This window comes from Rhinoderma darwinii, chromosome 8, assembly GCF_050947455.1.
Source record: "Rhinoderma darwinii isolate aRhiDar2 chromosome 8, aRhiDar2.hap1, whole genome shotgun sequence".
Lineage (NCBI taxonomy): Eukaryota > Metazoa > Chordata > Amphibia > Anura > Rhinodermatidae > Rhinoderma > Rhinoderma darwinii.
The window spans coordinates 109,674,565-109,697,850 of record NC_134694.1 but is presented as its reverse complement, the minus strand read 5'-3'; the positions used below and the strand labels follow the sequence as shown (position 1 = coordinate 109,697,850).

The 23,286-nt window shown below is 41.5% G+C and overlaps 1 protein-coding gene across 1 annotated transcript in view; it reads left to right on the top strand.

Moving 5' to 3' along the window:
- Positions 1-22,748, top strand: part of GMFG (glia maturation factor gamma) — a 36,489-nt gene extending 13,741 nt beyond the window's left edge. Inside the window, exons 2-7 of the mRNA XM_075834471.1 lie at positions 14,219-14,315; positions 14,432-14,481; positions 14,921-14,972; positions 15,934-16,014; positions 20,834-20,907; positions 22,604-22,748. Coding sequence (XP_075690586.1) covers positions 14,219-14,315; positions 14,432-14,481; positions 14,921-14,972; positions 15,934-16,014; positions 20,834-20,907; positions 22,604-22,675 — 426 coding nt within the window. The 3' untranslated portion in view covers positions 22,676-22,748. The remainder of the gene's footprint in view (positions 1-14,218; positions 14,316-14,431; positions 14,482-14,920; positions 14,973-15,933; positions 16,015-20,833; positions 20,908-22,603) is intronic.
- The last annotated feature ends 538 nt before the right edge of the window (positions 22,749-23,286 follow it).

Sequence of the window (23,286 nt, the reverse complement as noted above, 5' to 3'; positions counted from 1 at the left end):
GATCTAAGGACTTATTTACGGTGTCTATCTCATTAATATCCTTAAATACGAAAATGCCCATGTTGCCCAGACCACAATGTTCGAGAACAGAAATGGCGGCTTTTGTATTTGGTGAAAATGCCGAAACGGATGGTGTGAACACATCCCTACAAAGTAAATTCAAGGATTGTGAAAAATTGGCGTCCAGTGAGACCAAAGTGTGGTGGGACCTCACCACACTGCGCAATTACATCTCAAAGGACATGATTCCGAGGGGTCTCAGATTGCGTAAGGTGCCCACACACAAATACTCAGAAGAGTTTCTGATTGATTGGAACAAAACGTTATCGGAGTGCTCTATCAACCTCATGACTCTTATCACCAAGCATGAGGAGATTAAGCTCACAGAGCTACAAGTAGACCTTACTAAAATCAGGGAGGAAATCAGCTCATTTTCCAGTTCACCAGATTATGCAATATTACAGAAAAGAATGGACGATCACTTGGAAAAACTAGAGAAGTCCATTGCGGATACTAAAAAAACGAAATTCACACGTGATACCCAAGATTATAAGAATGATGAAGTGTATTCTTGGAATAGTGGCAATTATAATAGACGTGGAGTAAGATCTATATTAAGAAAACGCAACGATTCACACAAATTCAACTCCAGTTTACACAGAGTTAGTTTCAGTTCGACTGAACCTGAAACAACCGATGGAGCAGAGGGGGATTCGGATCCCGAATTGATGCAAGGAGCACGTACATTCAAGTCTCAATACGGCAATAAACGAGGATCCTCAAAAAACGGGGGAAGAGGGGGGGCAGGAAGCATAGATCGAACGGACTTTACTCAACCCAGACGATTGAGGAATCACAGGGGAACCTAGATGTGATCAATCTATCATCTGTACCTCTCTCCCCGATACAAATCAAGGTCCTATCAAGGGGACTGAATTTCGTGCCTAATCAAAATTTTGATGTCTTTTCCACTCTTCTTGATATTAATAAGTTTGTCCGTAATCTCACGGTGAAAAGGCACTTCCTTACTTCAGAGGCGACCACAGATGACCAAATAACAAACTCCACGGTTAATATCAACAACTATAGGACGCTCATGTTTCAAGAACAGTTGGCATTACTATGCTTGGAAGATCTGGCGGGCGAACAAACACAGAATTTAAACACCAGTCAAACTCCTAAATTTATTACTAAAAATCCCAGGTTCTATCCAACTCAGTCCCGCACCGAAGCTATGGACACTTTTCAATCAATTATAGAGAGAGAGCTACATAAAATCAAGAATCTAACTGGATGTGACAAAACCTCTCATAATTTATCCATTGCGGAGAAACAAGCAATCAAATCTTTGAAAGAAAATGTGGACATCGTGGTTCGGATGGCGGATAAGGGAGGGTCCATTGCCATTATGGATAGGGCCATGTATATGGACCAAATCTTCCTGTTGTTGGATGACGCCAATACTTATGTTAAAATGTGTGAAAATCCCACTAATGACTTCTCCAGTGCATTGAGAAGTGTACTTGATGAAGGGTTGGTTGAGGGACTATTAAGCAAAAAAGAATATGACTATCTATATGTGGAATTCCCGGTAATACCTATAATGCACGCATTGCCCAAAACACACAAGGGCATTGTTCCGCCCCCGATGCGGCCTATAGTATCCGGTATAGGGTCCTTAACAGAGAGAATTTCAGAGTGGCTGGATTGCCACCTTCAACCTTTGGTCCTAAGGACGCCAGGTCATTTGAGGGATACGAAAGACGTTCTATCTTTCAGAACATAATCTGGAACTCAGACCATACTTGGTTGAGTTGTGATGTGGTCTCTCTCTACACAAGTATTCCACATCACGTTGCTATTGAGGCCCTCACCCACCATTTACTCAAGTATAGTGGATATGACCCGATTTTGCAAAATTTTATAGTTAAGGTGACCATTTTTTTGATGTCTCACAATTATTTCAATTTTGCGGGCACCTTCTATCTTCAGAGGAGGGGAGTTTCTATGGGGGCTAAGTTCTCTCCGTCCTTGGCCAATCTGGTCATGTCCTGGTGGGAGGAGTCCACTCTTTTTTCCTTGTCCAACCCATATGTGGGCCATGTCCACTGGTATGGCAGATACATCGACGACCTCCTATTTATTTGGGAGGGCGATGTGTCTGCCATACAGGAGTTCATGACCTTCATGAATGATAATGATCTCAACCTAAGGTTTACACATGTTATCAATGACACAACCATCAATTTTTTGGATATCAAATTTATTTCCAAAAATGGTTCAAGGGTGTGCACAGAGATTTATCATAAACCCATATCGGGGAATACGATACTACATGCCACCAGTTGTCATCCTAAGCACACTATCATGGCAATACCCGTGGGTGAGTTGACAAGGGCCAAGAGGAATTGTAGCACACAGTTGGGATACATTAAGGAGGAATCTAGAATATGTCGCAGACTTACAGCCCGTGGGTATAGGAATTGGACATTGGAAAGGGCCAAAACCATTGTTAAAGATAAAGATAGGGATGGTCTCCTTTCCATCGAACGCAATTCAGACACTACAAGCTCTGGTACAGTAGACACTGATATACCTACTTTGGTACTTCAATACAGCAACCAATTCAATCTTATCAAAAACATGGTACTTAGGTACATTCCCTTGTTGTATGAAGATACTAAATTAGAAGAGGTATTGAGAAGTGGGTGTCGGGTGGTATCGCGGAGACCTCCAACCCTTGGTAATATGCTGGCCCCGTCTCTATTGACTACTAGTCTTCCTAAACCCACGTGGTTAACCCATAAAGGATACTTTAAATGTGGGACACATCCATGTAAGGTCTGTAACTTTTCCAAGATCACCAAGGATTTTTCAAATTCCTCAGGTAGCATCAATTTTTCAATAAAATCGTACATCAACTGTAATAGCAATAATGTCGTCTATGTCATAGAATGTACCATTTGCAAGCTTAAGTACGTGGGGTGTACCATTAGGAAATTCAAACTCCGGGTTTTAGAACATCTAAGTTATATCAGGAACCCCAATTTTTTGAATATCTCAAATATCTCCAGACACTTCATTTTACAACACAACCGTTGTGTCAACTCATTTTGCTGCTATGCAGTGGAAAAAGTCAGAGGTAATGTAAGAGGGGGGAATATTAGACAACGCCTGTTAACGAGGGAAGCTTTCTGGATTTACAATTTGGAAACACGATTCCCACAGGGTTTGAATGTTAAGAAGGAACTCATGTTTCATTATTAAAATCATAAGTTACATACAAGTATTGATCTTTATCTGCACAAGTCTTTGTGAGCTTAACAACTCTCATGTACTTCCCTATGGGAAGATTATTTATTATGGAGCTACATTGTGGCTCATTAATATTTTTAGTACCATCAATCGTGAATATAACATATATCATGTAATGGGTTGTTTCTTCCCTTCAATATCCCTGTAGTATTTTCGTTGAGATAAGCGGGCATTTCATTCTTATATCTACCCACTCCAATTAAGGGGACTCTTTTTAGGGATTTTGACCTTACAGATATTCACCACATACCCCCCTTTCTTTGGTGATAGTTCTAAATACATCTAGTACCATTAGGTATAGGGTAAGAGATTGGTAGTACATACTATTGGATCAGATATTAGGAGACACGCCCGAGAGATTGTAACTTACCATCACTTTCAGCACCATACATTGAGGACAACGACATCAGTCACGGAACCCTCTCTTTCTGGGTATCCTTCAGATACTCGTGTTGAGATGAATGGATATACTACCATGATAGCTTAATACTCCTTTCAGCACCATACTTTGAGGACAGCGACATCAGTCACGGAACCCTCTCTCTCCGAGTGTCTTTCAGATACACGTGTTGAGATGAATGGGTATATTATTGTGACAGTTAAATATTCCCTCCACGGGGATCCAATCAGGGGTTCGGATCTCTTCAGGTATTTTCCTCACATAACGCTCTACTGTAACAGGTCAGAGAGTTTTCAGCACCATTTAGTCTGGACAGGGACAGTTGCAATCTGAGTCATTGACCTGATATTGTGTGATAGTATTTGGACCACTGGAATTTATCATAATCTGATACTCGTGTTGAGATGAATGGATATACTACCATGATAGCTAAATACTCCTTTCAGCACCATACATTGAGGACAGCGACATCAGTCACGGAACCCTCTCTCTCCGAGGGTCTTTCAGACACTCGTGTTGAGATGAATGGGTATAATATTGTGACAGTTAAATATTCCCTTCACGGGGATCCAATCAAGGGTTCGGATCTCTTCAGGTATTTTCCTTACATAATGTTCTATTGTAATAGGTCAGAGAGTTTTCAGCACCATTTAGTATGGACAGGGACAGTTGCAATCCGAGTTATTGACCTGATATGGTGTGATAATATTTGAACCATTGGAATTTATCATAATCCGATTGTTCTTGGGGATCGTATATTAATATTCTATACACTCACAGATAATATTAGGTTCCAGTATATAAATCATTCGATATAACACAGGGGGTGACTACGTAATTTATATTTAATATTCCTCACTATTAACATCTGTTAGGAGGTCCCTTCTATATGGAATAATGTACTTGAAATTTATTAAGTACTACATATTTTTGAATAGTACCATTAGTTATATGGGTCATTTATGTAATTCTTGATAGAATATATTAATGTCAGTTTCATATAGTCGCACAAGGACAACTTTTACATCTAGATGTCCGGGATATATTCCCCATGTGGAGTATTTTTCCCGTGAGATACAATCCATAATTATTGAATATCTGATCCAGTGTAGAATGAACTCTGTTTATTTTTTGATATTTGCATCTACAGTTGCATTTCATCGGAGGTAGCTATTGTGCATGTATGTTTTGTATGTTTGTTTGTTTATTTTGTTTCATGTGTTGTGGAATTTGGCGCATGTGGACAGGTCTTCATGCATTGATGTTCTGGATGTGTGGTTTCGGGTTGCATTCCATCTTCCTCATGGATAAAATATGGGCACCGTGCCTTTTCCTCTCTGCGAGAATCGGTTTATATCTCCGACGGTGTCCTGTTGCGAACGTTATCACATACCTAGGGATAAAGTATATTATACATGAGTACGCAATGTCAAATAGATACAGTATACAATAAGGGTTCTCTGACACTGTCTGATGTCATATAGATTTTTCAGGAATAATTTTGGGAATATTCTTTTTCAACGTGGACTCAGATAACATGTCCCTTTCTTTTTTATAACAAACCAATATATGAAACATTGAGAATGATTCTTGCATATATTTTTTGGGAATAAAACGCATTAATGTTCTATACACCTATTCAGACCTGACTGTTTTTTCTGTTTAATTCCAATATAAAACATCATGGAATTAATTATAACGTTTTGGGATCATGAGATTGACGTAATCATATTTACAACATGTAATCATTATTATCATACAGTTTACATACCTTTACTTAGATCATATTTGTGTAAATCGATTTACATTTTATTTCGATGGGAGTTACATTCCCACTTTTTCTTTTTAATTGTATTCTCGATATGTTTTTGGATGCTTATATTACATACTTTAATATCTTATATATGTATTTGTTGGAGAATGTTATACTTCTGACTGAGCCAAACCATGAATATGTGTTGTTGTTTTTAAATTTCGTATATTGAATTGATAACATCTGTGATATACGTTGTGAGAACTGTGGGGACTAAGTCGTCCTGACTGCTATATTTACTATCTAACCCGGTAGATTATAAACTGCAGCTTTGAGCATCCCTGAATTGGTCTTAATACAGCTGTAATTTCTATATTCATTCACCATTTGATGTGTTAACACTAAGGGATCATAGAAAGGGTTTTCCTCTCTATGTTTAATATATACTTCCCGTATCTCATCCATATATAGGAGGATCTCACCTGAGAAGTTAATTAGCAGTCAGGGTTAATCATTCACCTGTTTTTCTTGCGTACTAATTAGTTACGCTTTTTAAGCAGACAGGACGATGGTTGTCCTCATACTTCTTTGCCATGATTAAGAGCACAGGAGCTGCTCGAAACGCGTAGGCTGGGGCATACTGCCTACTCACAATTTTTCTGGGACTGCGTCTCCCTACGATTTTTAATATTACTTCAATAAAGATGGGAACAACGCTTCCTTTTTAAACTTACAACTGGACTCAGCGCTGGATTACTTCCCTTGTTTTTTCTATTATATACCGCCAGCCGTAGCGGGAATCCGAGCAGAGAGTCAGGAGACGCACATAACTGGTGAGCTGGAGGTTTCCTCCCCTATTTCTTCTTCTCAGTATACGGCTAATCTTCCGTGCCCACCGGATTCTATGTGAATATTTATTGGAGTATACAAACGTTTGACACAACTGTATATATCAGGATACATACCAGCATTTGGGACTCTTGTATTGGTGTCCAAAAAACTCCTATTTTTACAGCATTAATTCACATCCCAGGAGTGAGCTTCACGTTTATATCACTCATTTTTTTTTCTGACACATGGCTTGTTTTTAACCATTTATGATCTAAGGACTTATTTACGGTGTCTATCTCATTAATATCCTTAAATACGAAAATGCCCATGTTGCCCAGACCACAATGTTCGAGAACAGAAATGGCGGCTTTTGTATTTGGTGAAAATGCCGAAACGGATGGTGTGAACACATCCCTACAAAGTAAATTCAAGGATTGTGAAAAATTGGCGTCCAGTGAGACCAAAGTGTGGTGGGACCTCACCACACTGCGCAATTACATCTCAAAGGACATGATTCCGAGGGGTCTCAGATTGCGTAAGGTGCCCACACACAAATACTCAGAAGAGTTTCTGATTGATTGGAACAAAACGTTATCGGAGTGCTCTATCAACCTCATGACTCTTATCACCAAGCATGAGGAGATTAAGCTCACAGAGCTACAAGTAGACCTTACTAAAATCAGGGAGGAAATCAGCTCATTTTCCAGTTCACCAGATTATGCAATATTACAGAAAAGAATGGACGATCACTTGGAAAAACTAGAGAAGTCCATTGCGGATACTAAAAAAACGAAATTCACACGTGATACCCAAGATTATAAGAATGATGAAGTGTATTCTTGGAATAGTGGCAATTATAATAGACGTGGAGTAAGATCTATATTAAGAAAACGCAACGATTCACACAAATTCAACTCCAGTTTACACAGAGTTAGTTTCAGTTCGACTGAACCTGAAACAACCGATGGAGCAGAGGGGGATTCGGATCCCGAATTGATGCAAGGAGCACGTACATTCAAGTCTCAATACGGCAATAAACGAGGATCCTCAAAAAACGGGGGAAGAGGGGGGGCAGGAAGCATAGATCGAACGGACTTTACTCAACCCAGACGATTGAGGAATCACAGGGGAACCTAGATGTGATCAATCTATCATCTGTACCTCTCTCCCCGATACAAATCAAGGTCCTATCAAGGGGACTGAATTTCGTGCCTAATCAAAATTTTGATGTCTTTTCCACTCTTCTTGATATTAATAAGTTTGTCCGTAATCTCACGGTGAAAAGGCACTTCCTTACTTCAGAGGCGACCACAGATGACCAAATAACAAACTCCACGGTTAATATCAACAACTATAGGACGCTCATGTTTCAAGAACAGTTGGCATTACTATGCTTGGAAGATCTGGCGGGCGAACAAACACAGAATTTAAACACCAGTCAAACTCCTAAATTTATTACTAAAAATCCCAGGTTCTATCCAACTCAGTCCCGCACCGAAGCTATGGACACTTTTCAATCAATTATAGAGAGAGAGCTACATAAAATCAAGAATCTAACTGGATGTGACAAAACCTCTCATAATTTATCCATTGCGGAGAAACAAGCAATCAAATCTTTGAAAGAAAATGTGGACATCGTGGTTCGGATGGCGGATAAGGGAGGGTCCATTGCCATTATGGATAGGGCCATGTATATGGACCAAATCTTCCTGTTGTTGGATGACGCCAATACTTATGTTAAAATGTGTGAAAATCCCACTAATGACTTCTCCAGTGCATTGAGAAGTGTACTTGATGAAGGGTTGGTTGAGGGACTATTAAGCAAAAAAGAATATGACTATCTATATGTGGAATTCCCGGTAATACCTATAATGCACGCATTGCCCAAAACACACAAGGGCATTGTTCCGCCCCCGATGCGGCCTATAGTATCCGGTATAGGGTCCTTAACAGAGAGAATTTCAGAGTGGCTGGATTGCCACCTTCAACCTTTGGTCCTAAGGACGCCAGGTCATTTGAGGGATACGAAAGACGTTCTATCTTTCAGAACATAATCTGGAACTCAGACCATACTTGGTTGAGTTGTGATGTGGTCTCTCTCTACACAAGTATTCCACATCACGTTGCTATTGAGGCCCTCACCCACCATTTACTCAAGTATAGTGGATATGACCCGATTTTGCAAAATTTTATAGTTAAGGTGACCATTTTTTTGATGTCTCACAATTATTTCAATTTTGCGGGCACCTTCTATCTTCAGAGGAGGGGAGTTTCTATGGGGGCTAAGTTCTCTCCGTCCTTGGCCAATCTGGTCATGTCCTGGTGGGAGGAGTCCACTCTTTTTTCCTTGTCCAACCCATATGTGGGCCATGTCCACTGGTATGGCAGATACATCGACGACCTCCTATTTATTTGGGAGGGCGATGTGTCTGCCATACAGGAGTTCATGACCTTCATGAATGATAATGATCTCAACCTAAGGTTTACACATGTTATCAATGACACAACCATCAATTTTTTGGATATCAAATTTATTTCCAAAAATGGTTCAAGGGTGTGCACAGAGATTTATCATAAACCCATATCGGGGAATACGATACTACATGCCACCAGTTGTCATCCTAAGCACACTATCATGGCAATACCCGTGGGTGAGTTGACAAGGGCCAAGAGGAATTGTAGCACACAGTTGGGATACATTAAGGAGGAATCTAGAATATGTCGCAGACTTACAGCCCGTGGGTATAGGAATTGGACATTGGAAAGGGCCAAAACCATTGTTAAAGATAAAGATAGGGATGGTCTCCTTTCCATCGAACGCAATTCAGACACTACAAGCTCTGGTACAGTAGACACTGATATACCTACTTTGGTACTTCAATACAGCAACCAATTCAATCTTATCAAAAACATGGTACTTAGGTACATTCCCTTGTTGTATGAAGATACTAAATTAGAAGAGGTATTGAGAAGTGGGTGTCGGGTGGTATCGCGGAGACCTCCAACCCTTGGTAATATGCTGGCCCCGTCTCTATTGACTACTAGTCTTCCTAAACCCACGTGGTTAACCCATAAAGGATACTTTAAATGTGGGACACATCCATGTAAGGTCTGTAACTTTTCCAAGATCACCAAGGATTTTTCAAATTCCTCAGGTAGCATCAATTTTTCAATAAAATCGTACATCAACTGTAATAGCAATAATGTCGTCTATGTCATAGAATGTACCATTTGCAAGCTTAAGTACGTGGGGTGTACCATTAGGAAATTCAAACTCCGGGTTTTAGAACATCTAAGTTATATCAGGAACCCCAATTTTTTGAATATCTCAAATATCTCCAGACACTTCATTTTACAACACAACCGTTGTGTCAACTCATTTTGCTGCTATGCAGTGGAAAAAGTCAGAGGTAATGTAAGAGGGGGGAATATTAGACAACGCCTGTTAACGAGGGAAGCTTTCTGGATTTACAATTTGGAAACACGATTCCCACAGGGTTTGAATGTTAAGAAGGAACTCATGTTTCATTATTAAAATCATAAGTTACATACAAGTATTGATCTTTATCTGCACAAGTCTTTGTGAGCTTAACAACTCTCATGTACTTCCCTATGGGAAGATTATTTATTATGGAGCTACATTGTGGCTCATTAATATTTTTAGTACCATCAATCGTGAATATAACATATATCATGTAATGGGTTGTTTCTTCCCTTCAATATCCCTGTAGTATTTTCGTTGAGATAAGCGGGCATTTCATTCTTATATCTACCCACTCCAATTAAGGGGACTCTTTTTAGGGATTTTGACCTTACAGATATTCACCACATACCCCCCTTTCTTTGGTGATAGTTCTAAATACATCTAGTACCATTAGGTATAGGGTAAGAGATTGGTAGTACATACTATTGGATCAGATATTAGGAGACACGCCCGAGAGATTGTAACTTACCATCACTTTCAGCACCATACATTGAGGACAACGACATCAGTCACGGAACCCTCTCTTTCTGGGTATCCTTCAGATACTCGTGTTGAGATGAATGGATATACTACCATGATAGCTTAATACTCCTTTCAGCACCATACTTTGAGGACAGCGACATCAGTCACGGAACCCTCTCTCTCCGAGTGTCTTTCAGATACACGTGTTGAGATGAATGGGTATATTATTGTGACAGTTAAATATTCCCTCCACGGGGATCCAATCAGGGGTTCGGATCTCTTCAGGTATTTTCCTCACATAACGCTCTACTGTAACAGGTCAGAGAGTTTTCAGCACCATTTAGTCTGGACAGGGACAGTTGCAATCTGAGTCATTGACCTGATATTGTGTGATAGTATTTGGACCACTGGAATTTATCATAATCTGATACTCGTGTTGAGATGAATGGATATACTACCATGATAGCTAAATACTCCTTTCAGCACCATACATTGAGGACAGCGACATCAGTCACGGAACCCTCTCTCTCCGAGGGTCTTTCAGACACTCGTGTTGAGATGAATGGGTATAATATTGTGACAGTTAAATATTCCCTTCACGGGGATCCAATCAAGGGTTCGGATCTCTTCAGGTATTTTCCTTACATAATGTTCTATTGTAATAGGTCAGAGAGTTTTCAGCACCATTTAGTATGGACAGGGACAGTTGCAATCCGAGTTATTGACCTGATATGGTGTGATAATATTTGAACCATTGGAATTTATCATAATCCGATTGTTCTTGGGGATCGTATATTAATATTCTATACACTCACAGATAATATTAGGTTCCAGTATATAAATCATTCGATATAACACAGGGGGTGACTACGTAATTTATATTTAATATTCCTCACTATTAACATCTGTTAGGAGGTCCCTTCTATATGGAATAATGTACTTGAAATTTATTAAGTACTACATATTTTTGAATAGTACCATTAGTTATATGGGTCATTTATGTAATTCTTGATAGAATATATTAATGTCAGTTTCATATAGTCGCACAAGGACAACTTTTACATCTAGATGTCCGGGATATATTCCCCATGTGGAGTATTTTTCCCGTGAGATACAATCCATAATTATTGAATATCTGATCCAGTGTAGAATGAACTCTGTTTATTTTTTGATATTTGCATCTACAGTTGCATTTCATCGGAGGTAGCTATTGTGCATGTATGTTTTGTATGTTTGTTTGTTTATTTTGTTTCATGTGTTGTGGAATTTGGCGCATGTGGACAGGTCTTCATGCATTGATGTTCTGGATGTGTGGTTTCGGGTTGCATTCCATCTTCCTCATGGATAAAATATGGGCACCGTGCCTTTTCCTCTCTGCGAGAATCGGTTTATATCTCCGACGGTGTCCTGTTGCGAACGTTATCACATACCTAGGGATAAAGTATATTATACATGAGTACGCAATGTCAAATAGATACAGTATACAATAAGGGTTCTCTGACACTGTCTGATGTCATATAGATTTTTCAGGAATAATTTTGGGAATATTCTTTTTCAACGTGGACTCAGATAACATGTCCCTTTCTTTTTTATAACAAACCAATATATGAAACATTGAGAATGATTCTTGCATATATTTTTTGGGAATAAAACGCATTAATGTTCTATACACCTATTCAGACCTGACTGTTTTTTCTGTTTAATTCCAATATAAAACATCATGGAATTAATTATAACGTTTTGGGATCATGAGATTGACGTAATCATATTTACAACATGTAATCATTATTATCATACAGTTTACATACCTTTACTTAGATCATATTTGTGTAAATCGATTTACATTTTATTTCGATGGGAGTTACATTCCCACTTTTTCTTTTTAATTGTATTCTCGATATGTTTTTGGATGCTTATATTACATACTTTAATATCTTATATATGTATTTGTTGGAGAATGTTATACTTCTGACTGAGCCAAACCATGAATATGTGTTGTTGTTTTTAAATTTCGTATATTGAATTGATAACATCTGTGATATACGTTGTGAGAACTGTGGGGACTAAGTCGTCCTGACTGCTATATTTACTATCTAACCCGGTAGATTATAAACTGCAGCTTTGAGCATCCCTGAATTGGTCTTAATACAGCTGTAATTTCTATATTCATTCACCATTTGATGTGTTAACACTAAGGGATCATAGAAAGGGTTTTCCTCTCTATGTTTAATATATACTTCCCGTATCTCATCCATATATAGGAGGATCTCACCTGAGAAGTTAATTAGCAGTCAGGGTTAATCATTCACCTGTTTTTCTTGCGTACTAATTAGTTACGCTTTTTAAGCAGACAGGACGATGGTTGTCCTCATACTTCTTTGCCATGATTAAGAGCACAGGAGCTGCTCGAAACGCGTAGGCTGGGGCATACTGCCTACTCACAATTTTTCTGGGACTGCGTCTCCCTACGATTTTTAATATTACTTCAATAAAGATGGGAACAACGCTTCCTTTTTAAACTTACAACTGGACTCAGCGCTGGATTACTTCCCTTGTTTTTTCCACATTCACATGCATTGATTCTGGAATATTAGGGGATTTGATAAGGATTTTGGCGCGTTCGTTCTTAGGATAAAAATTCATTGGCCAGGTTGTGTTTTTTTCCCAATGCTCTTTTATTCTTCTTGGGCATCAGTGGCATCTCAGGTGCCCGGCTTGCATATATTCAATAATATATCTATGGTGGTGATTAATAATAATGTTTATGTAAATATATCACATGGGCAAAGGGATGACTATGCGGTTTATATGGGTCCCATGGATGGAGGGGGGGGGGGGGTGTTAGCTCAGATTAGCCATGTCTACCTATCCTATGGGCAATGTGCACCCATGTAGGTCCCTCTCTCCACTGCCATTGCAACATGCATTGCGACCGTGGGTGCTGGCCGTGTCCCGGCCGTGATCCATGGAATGATAGGATATGTTCTAGATCAGAGAGTCGGGTCTGTTTTCACGGACCCGATTCACCTGCTAAAGTGAATGGGTCCGTGAAAAGCCTATCGGATGCCACTCGGATGCAGTGAAAAACGGCTCGAGTGGCTCGGTCGTGTGCAACTGGGCTTAGCATGCCATAGCACGTAGGTATCCCCCCTAAAAGCATCGTAATAGACATCTGTAGGGTCAAATTTGCCGCTGTTCCCACACCACTGGTCATTAGAGTGCTGCATCTTGTCACAATAGTGCGGAGATGTGTTGTCATGTCACGTGATCATGCCGACCAATCTCTGGCTTCGGCTGTGACGTCACTATGGACGACACGATCACTGTGATGTGGTATTAGACGTCACATCTTCGAACTGTGACGACCATAAGAACCGCTGCTCGGAAGCCAAGGAAATGGAACAGAAAACCTCGTCTAAAGTGGCAATGTCATGAGAAAGTAGCACGACATGGAAAGTTAGAATAACGGACGTCCAGCGCCCACTTACTGCCCCCGAACTGCTCAGTAATCTGAAAGGGCGTGCGGGTGGCCCGTCTGGAGGAAGTGAATAGAATCTTTCAAAACTTGAAGATGACCTAAAAACTTTTATTAGTGATTTTTTCTATTTTAGAGGGAAATGATCTTGTAAATTGTAACGTGAATCCATATTAGAAACTAGTTCAGCTCACACAGCTGCTGCTGCTGAACATTGGCATTGAATAGTAAGTGTTAGGTGCATGATGGACATGCTGGCACTTCCCCTCCCACTGACTTATCAAGCTTCGCTGCTATTTTAGGTGCATTGGTTTTTAGATATACGTGATATTCAAGATTATTTAAAGAGACAGTGTGCGTACAACAACTAACGCGTCATCGACAGCAGCACTAACACTTTGCGGAGCAGCATCTGTCTCTCATATACACCCGCTTATAAGGTCGCTGCACAGCGGACTGTTGTCATTGACGTTTCCTTCCACCGTTCCTCTATCACAGTCAGACTCTCTGGTGGTGTGTGACGTGGATCCTGATCTCAAGGAGAAGTTGAAAAAGTTTCGGTTCAGGAAGGAGACCAATAATGCTGCCATCCTGAGTGAGTGATCGGCTGTGAGTAAGAAAACACGTGGGACGCTCCTCAGGGGAGGGTCTAGCAGCGTAGGTGAACGTAAACCCTACATGATCTCATCATTCTTGTCTCTTGTGTCTTAGTGAAGATTGACAAGGAGAAGCAGTTGGTGGTCCTGGAGGAAGAGTTTGAGGTAGGTCATAATCTAATGTGCATGGCCGCCTTACGACGGATTTCAGTAGAACCTAAGGGACCTTTTACACGGGCCAATTTTGGCCGTGACAACGAGCGCCGATCAACGAGGCGACTCGTTGATCGGCGCTCGTTTGCTCCTTTCACAAGGAGCTCTGATCAGTCATGTATGCGGACAAGCGATCATTACTACGATCACTACGATCACTATGATCACTCATCCCCATGCTTTTCCATCATGTCGGCAGCGCAAATCCCTGTTTACACAGGGAGATGTGGTGCCGACAACGATAATTGTATCGTCTATGCAGCGGAAACTATCAGCTGATGAATGAGCGTTCATACGAACACACGTTTGCCCGATCATGGGCCATATAAAAGGGCCTTAAGACATCAGCCATTACTAAACCAGAAATAAGGATCATTTGTTTGTGTTTTAGGATATTTCCCCTGATGATCTACAGAATGAACTCCCGGAACGTCAGCCTCGATATCCTTATTAAGTGTTTTTTATTTTATATGAGTCCAGTACAACAACTACTTGGAAATTTGGGATAGTTTCGACCGAAACCTAGAACTCACCTCTTCTCTAACATATTCTCTGCCAATTCAAAAGATTATGTCCTAAATTATCCCACGATCCTAAAAAAAAAACCTACAAATAGTGATCTGTGTCAAAAAATAATACCTTATGTGACCAGAATTGGATTTCGTGCCACAAAAGTGTTATGCTTGTTGCACACAACCGAGTGCCACTTGGCCCGTTTTTCACGGCATACGATTGGCACCCAATAGTTTTCATTCCACTCATTCCATTTCACTTAATGAAAATGAACCTGACTTTGCCCACATATAACCTCTATTTTTTATTTTTTTTAAAGTGGTTGTCCAGTTTAGAAACCCCAATTTCTTATACCCTACTATTGAGTTCTAGATTAATAGAGGGGTGTCCTCTGTTCAGGATCCTCCCTTGGGTGGAGTGGACAGCGGTTACAAAGAGCATCTCTCGCTCTGGAGGACCTGTCCTGTCCTGCATTACATAGACAACCATTGATATGAATGGGCACTGTGTAATGCATCATTTCTCCTGTGGTGGCGCTGCAGGAAAATTCAACACTTACTGCCAGGTTTTTACACACATCACAGCTGATCGCTGGGGGTCCCAGCAGGGGAACATTTTGTGATCTGCTTATTCTCAAGGGACTCTTCTAAAAAGTAGGGATTGTCAAAAGTGGACAATCCCTTTGACATAATATTTTTTTGTATCAGAAATGGTCATGTCTTATTATTATTATTATATAAGTCATGTGATAAGTAATAGGATACAAATAACAATATAACGGTCTACCTGTGTAACATTTTGAACCACATTGAATACTATATATTTTTTTTTGTATAAAACGTTTACCCACTGCATCGTTTTATCAATGCTATCCTTGACATACGGCCACATTCCTGGTGTACAGTTATAGGTACAAGCATGAGGATGGCCGGATCTCTTACCCACTGTGTATGATATTCTCCAGCCCAGTAGGTAAGTGAAGAGAAAAAATAATGTTCTGATGTTATAGTGTAACTGTGCGCAAAAATATAAAATATTTGTAAATCCGTTAGGACAGATATACCTAATTCTGGAGACATACCCAAAAATGGGACCATTTATTTTCCTAAATTGATGGAAATGTATAGTCGGCTTACCTGCTGCCCGATCCGGAATGATCTGACCTCTCTTCCTGCATTCCAGTCCCCGTTTTCCGCTTTACAAGATGGCCACCATAGTCTTAGACTTTGCCATGGAAGGCTTCTTTAGAAGTCTGAAACACACCCCCATCCCTCCATTGCCCTCCAATGGACCACCGCTGATAATGCCGGCCCCTGTGTTGGCGCTGTGTCCAGCAGCGCCAACGTCATCAGCAATGGAGGTGGTGGGAGCGTGTCTCAGACTTCCAAAGAAGCCTTCATCTTGGAGAGAGGGAAACGGGGGACTGAAACGCAGAAGCGGAGGCCGGGTCATTCAGGTGCAGGGGCAGAAGGTAAGTAGAAAACGTTTTTTGGGGGACTGGAGGGTTGCTTTAATGTGAATGTCCAACTTTTATGTTACGTTGAGCTTTGATTTGGTTATAAATCAGTATAGAAGATTGTTGAGGAGAGGAGAGAAAGAGGCTGATAATGGAGCCAACATAGGAGATCTCTGTCACATTTGTCGGTGAACGGGATTCTGCAGCCTGCTATGTACTAGAATACATGCAGGCTGCAGAAGCCAAACGGAGCAAATTACTAAAATGTTTTTAGCCCATAATACAGCCAATGCAATATTAAAAAAAGTTGGCCATAGTCTTTAAAGGGGTTTTCCCACGAGGGACATTTATGACATATCCACAGGATACGTCATAAATGTCAGATAGATGCGGGTCCCACCTCTGGGACCCGCACCTATCTCTAGATCGGGGCCCCCTATACCCCGTTCTAGCTTTGTCTGCTATCGCTGACTCCCGGCCACTTCCGGACTTTATGGTCGGGAGTTACGAAAACAGCGTAACTCGCTGATCTCCGCTGTTTCCGTAACTCCCATAGTCGTTAATAGCAGTAATGGAAGCAGCGTAGCATGCGAGCTCCGCTGTTTCCGTAACTACCATTAAGTTCTATGGCGCTTCCGAAAACAGCGGAGATCGGCGGACTACACTGTTTTCACCTTCATGGTCGGAAATCAGCCGACACACAAAGAGGTAGAACGGGGTTTAGGGGCCCCCATTCTAGAGATAGGTGCGGGTCCCAGAGGTGGGTCCCGCATCTATCTGATATTTATGACATATAATGTGGACATGTCATAAATGGCCCTCGTCGGAAAACGCCTTTAAGCCTATGCAGGGGATTTGGAGCTCTGTATCAGAAAAACGGAGCTCCGACTTTTCTAAAAAAAAAAAAATGGTGTTCAATGGCGGACATTTACTTCAAAGTGGTTGTTGCTTTTCAATCCCAATTTCCAATTGACTTGATAAACTAAGGCCTCATGCACCCAACCGTAGCCGTGTGCATGACCCGTGATTATGGCACGGACGACCGCGGAGTGTCATCCGCGGGCCGTCCGCAATTCACTGACCGTGCACACATTGATTTTAATGAGTTCGGGCTTCCGACCAATGCAAGGACCTTGAAAACCACGGTCATGTGTGCGGGCCCATAGAAACGAATAGGTCCACAATTCATCCGCTGTTTTGCAGATGAATTGCGGACGCAAAAACGCGGTCGTGTGCATGAGGCCTAAGGCTATGTTCCACGTTCGGTGTGCATGATCAGCGTATGTGCCAGGAGATGCTGCTGCACATACGCCCCCTAAATGAGTTCACTTTTTGGCATCCGCCAGGCAGATATCTACCGCTTTGCTTATTTACACCAGCCGATTATCTTTATGGGGTATGTTCACACTAAATAAAAAATAAAACAACTTTGCAAATAGTCTAAGTTACAAATCTCCTACAGTTTTATGTCTACAGCTCCTATACAGGTCTAGGTGTAGCCATGGTTACAGACTACAAGCCATCTCTGTGTAGTCTGTAGCCATGAAGACGCATAGCTCTGCACAGAAGCTGTCGACACAAAACGGTAACGAAGACGATTTGCAAAGTTGCTCATTCTAGTTCCATCGGAGCAATTAAAGACATATCCAGCGCTGAAACTTCCCGCAGTGTCACGCAAAATCATCAATATTACACACAGGACAATTCTAACAATTACATAATTAACACAAGACACAATAGGAACATCAACCGTGTACAAAAATAAACGAATAATAATAAAAGTAATAATAATATCAGTTCAGTTATAAAGATACACGGGCACATATCTGAAAAGTCAGGCTGAAGATTAGACCTGAGGCCGCCACCATCAGGGGTGATGTTTCTATAGGGGGTGCCGAGGAAGCAGTCGCACCCAGGTCTTGGTGTCTGAGGGGGTCCGTAGGCCCCTCTGGCACTTAAGGCACCAGTATTATTTGGCACATGGTAGGTGGGGGCCCTGTTACAGATTTTGAATTGGGCAATTTTCTTCCAGAGATCTCCAATTTCCAATATTAAGGGGGTTTGTTCTGGTTGGGGCAGGTGGGTACATATTTGAAGCATTACTGAACTGGGTGCCCAGGCCAGGGTGCTTCAAGTGAGTATTAAGAAAAAACTGGGTATGTGCACTGTTTGGGCAACACGAGAATTAAGAGCATCCGGAAAGTCTCCCCCTAAATACCAGGATTATATTTTTTAGCCCACAATCCACCAGGACCAATAGTGTATGGCAACAGTTAAAGGAACGTTCCAGGAAATACTGATCTAATATATTTAGTGCAGAGTCTGAGGGGTAGTGCATGGTACGGAAATGAAAAAAACTCCAAAATGAGAACCCCTGTGTCATGCTCCGCCCCCTCAACACATTGTATCAGTTTTGCCTGGAGTGTCCCTTTAAACCAATGACAAGATGTGAAATGTAACTCAAGACATAGATTTTTCCACGGCATATCAACTAAAATCCGGCTAAGCTCCTTCACATTCTCTCTGGATGTTGCAGTCAGTGTTTAAAGGGATCGTCCATACTGGAAAAATCCCGTCCATATGATGTCAGAACAGACTAGAGAGCAACTGAGATTTCTGCTCTGGTGGAATAGTCACGGCCATGTATTACATATATGCCATGTAGTATTGTATTTCCTCTGCAGTGATCACACAGGGGCATGCTTGCAAGCCAGATCTCTAATAACTGTACCGCAACAGTAACAAGCTGTGCAGATGTGTGAGCATCATGTAAAATTAATAATAAAGGTTCCCATTCAATAAATGTAAGCAGAGATCTTAAAAACCACGAAGAATTGATACACAAAGTACGGTATATTAGAAAAATGTATAACTCTTCATAGTACAAAGAATAACTTTTATTTGCCAGAAAGAAAATGATCTTCAATTGTTCCAACATGATAGGTCCAAAAACATAAAAAAAAATCTGCATCTCTTTTTATATTAGCCAGCTATACTCCTGACCTCTTCTTTCTCTTGTACCTGGCTCCGGGAAGGAGCTAAGTTACAGAAGTCATTTTAGCAGTTACAGAGCTATCAGTTAGGCCTGATTTACACGAGCGTGTGCGTTTTGCGCGCGCAAATAACGCTGCGTTTTGCGCGCGCAAAAGGCATTTGACAGCTCCGTGTGTCATCCGTGTATGATGCGCGGCTGCGTGATTTTCGCGCAGCCGCCATCATAGAGATGAGGCTAGTCGACGCCCGTCACTGTCCAAGGTGCTGAAAGAGCTAACTGATCGGCAGTAACTCTTTCAGCACCCTCAACAGTGAGTTCCGATCACCATATCGAGTAACCTGTTTAAAAAAAAGACGTTCATACTTACCATGAACTGCCTGCTTCCTCCAGTCCGGTCTCCCGGCCGTTGCCTTGGTGACGCGTCCCTCTCCAGTCATCCGGCCCCACCTCCCAGGATGACGCGGCAGGCCATGAGACCGCTGCAGCCTGTGATTGGCTGCAGCCTGTGCTTGGCCTGTGATTGGCTGCAGCTGTCACTTGGACTGAATTGTCATCCCGGGAGGTCGGACTGGAGGAAGAAGCCGGGAGTTATCGGTAAGTCAGAACCTCTTGTTTTTTTTACACGTATATGTATATTGTGATCGGAAGTCACTGTCCATGGTGCTGAACCAGTTTAAGTCTTTCAGCACCGTGGACAGTGACTGTCTCCTGACGTCGCGTACCCGAACATTTTTTGCCGGGTTCGGTCCAAACGAGTTCGGCCGAACCCGGTGAAGTTCGGTGCGCTCATCTCTAATTTGACACTCCGTTTGGATGTTTGTAAACAGAAAAGCACGTGGTGCTTTTCTGTTTACATTCATCCTTTTGACAGCTCTTGCCCGAATCACGCAGTTCGCACGGAAGTGCTTCCGTGCGGCATGCGTGGTTTTCACACACCCATTGACTTCAATGGGTGCGTGATGCGCGAAAAACGCACGATTATAGAACATGTCGTGAGTTTTACGCAAAGCACTCGCGCTGCGCAAAATTCACGCATCGTCTACACTGCCCCATAGACTAATATAGGTGCGTACGACACGCGTGAAAAGCACGCGCGTCGCACGCGCGTATATTACGCTCGTGTAAATGAGGCCTTAGTCACAGAGTCACCCAGGCTTCATAAAAATGCATAGCACCTGCTCTGTCGTTTTACTTTTATTTCTTTTACCGCTCCTGGTAGGTTCTTCACTGAATTTGATGCATCCTGGGGGACATCTTTGCATGATGATGTTTATATAGCAGTTTGTTACAGAAAAATATGTAGCCGCCATTGTTCTCCATGTCCCTTGTTTTACACACAGGGTGTAAGCCGGAGCAGCAAATGATGTATGCTGGAAGCAAGAACAGACTGGTACAGATTGCTGAGCTCACCAAGGTATGGAGCCGGTGGGAATGGATGCATTTAAGATACAAAGGCCACTCACACTCCTACTCGGGTCAATTAAATAGGAAGCCAATACTTATCAGCAGGTTTGAAGTTCCCTGTTCAGGACTTGTCTATTAGCCGATGAGGAGTAGCTACAAAGATGGTCTCTCTTTCTCACACTCTGCATTACATAAACAGCAGATTGCTTTCAATGGACACCATGTAATGCTTAATTTCTCCTGTGGTGGCGCTGCAGGAAAGTTAAACACTTGCTGCCAGGTGCCTTTGCAGATTACAGTTGATCGCTTGGATTAATCGTATTTTTGAAGGACCCTTCCAACATACAGGGATTGTTCAAAGTGGAAAACCCCTTTAATTTTTTAGTTTTTACAATTTCTGATGTCAGTAAGGTAGGAGACCCTTTATGATGTCAATGGAATAAATTGGTTATTATAACATCTAATAAAATACAATTAAGCAAATCTAACTAGTTATGTAGGGGTATGTCCCCCAGCTGGAATAGTGGCCCTATTAGTATATATCCAACTTGATTGAAGAGGGCGACTCAATGAAATACTGTTTACCAGGGGGCAACTGACCATTCAGGCATTAGGCAGTGCCAAGGGCCAATTGGCCAGAGGGGGGCCACAACTGCTAGGTTAGTGAGAGCAATAATTAAAGTGTATAATGGTGGTGGGTAGTGACCATGACCTTAAAGGCATGGTCTTGCCCTAAAAACATGTTTTTTTTTTAAAAATTAAACATTTAGTGTGTAGGTGATTAAACATTGTACAAATTTTTTTTATTTTTTTCGCGAGTCAGGAAATATTATAAATTTTTTCAAATTTATAATACTACCCATTTTTGGTCACTAGATGGAGCTAGTTCCCAAAATTGCAGCATTGCAACATTGGGTTAAAAGCCCTCGCTCTAGTGAGCTCTCAGCATCCCCCCCTCCTTTATCCTGGCTAGAGCCGGGATAAACGAGGGGTTTGAAAGGTTTAACCTCCTACACTGTGTGTCGCCATTTTTTGAGGTAACCCACAGTGTAGTAGGTTTACATACAGTAGTAAACACACACAAACACTAACATACATTGAAATCTCTTACCTGCTCCTGCCGCCGCGGCTCCCTCCGGCCTGTCCGCTCCCTTTGCTGCCGCTGTTCCATGTGCACAAGTCCGGAAGCCGCGACCGGAAGTAGTAATATTACAGTCCGGCCGCGACTTCCGGTCCACAGGAAAATGGCGCCGGACGGCGCCAATTTCGAATAGGACTGTGTGGGAGCGGCGCATGCGCAGTTCCCACACAGACGCCGTACACGGACGTGAATGGGACGGGAGCCGTTCACAGTCCCTATGGGACTGTGGCTGCCGTACTCCATGTCTGTGTGTGTCGTTAATCGACACACACAGAAATGGAACAAAAAATGGCAGCCCCCATAGGGAAGAAAAAGTGTAAAAATAAGAAACAGTAAAACACAAACACACAAATGAATATAAACGTTTTTATTACAGCACTAACATCTTTAACATATAAAAAAATTATTTGCCATGACACTGTTCCTTTAAGTGCCCGGGGGCCCAGATTGATTTCAGTCCTCCCCTGCTGTTTACTGTGGATTATTTAGTTTAGGTGTAAATGCCCTTTAGGTCTATATGTAATAACCTGGCAACTTTTTTCTTCTTTAACGTGACCTTGTGCAGGTGTTTGAGATCAGGACCACCAGTGACCTGACAGAAGATTGGCTGAAGGAACGTCTGGCTTTTTTCCGCTGAGATTGACCTGAATTTACATTTACCGAGTCGGATCGCAAATCGTTTTTGACTAATAAACAAAACCTCTCTCGTCCGCCTGTGTATTGACGTGTTCTCTGCCGTACGAAGGGAAGAAAGTTCTGACGAGTTCAGGAAACATTCAAGACACAAACATGAGCGATCAATCCGGTCTCATCATACAGGGAATTATTGGATGTCTAAATCATTAAGATGCAAGTCCAGTAATGCTGAGGCAGCACTCGAGTCTACAAGATAACGCCACGTTTCTTCTACAATAAGCGGCACAATGTCTCCCGGCTCTAGTGGCCCAGAATCAGGAGGATCGCTGCTTATTCCTTCCTGTAAATCTATTTGGAATTATGTTGTAGAGACAAGTGCAGTCCAAAGTCATTCTCCTCGGATGTTCTTGGGAAGTGGAAATTTGTGTCCTCACATATTTCTATCCCACATATTCCATACTTTTAAAGTACAATGAAAACTAAATTCTTCACTATCTATCTATCTATCTATCTACCTATCTATCTATCTATCTATCTATCTATCTATCTATCTATCTATCTATCTATCTATCTATCTATCTATCTATCTATCTATCTATCTATCGTATCTAT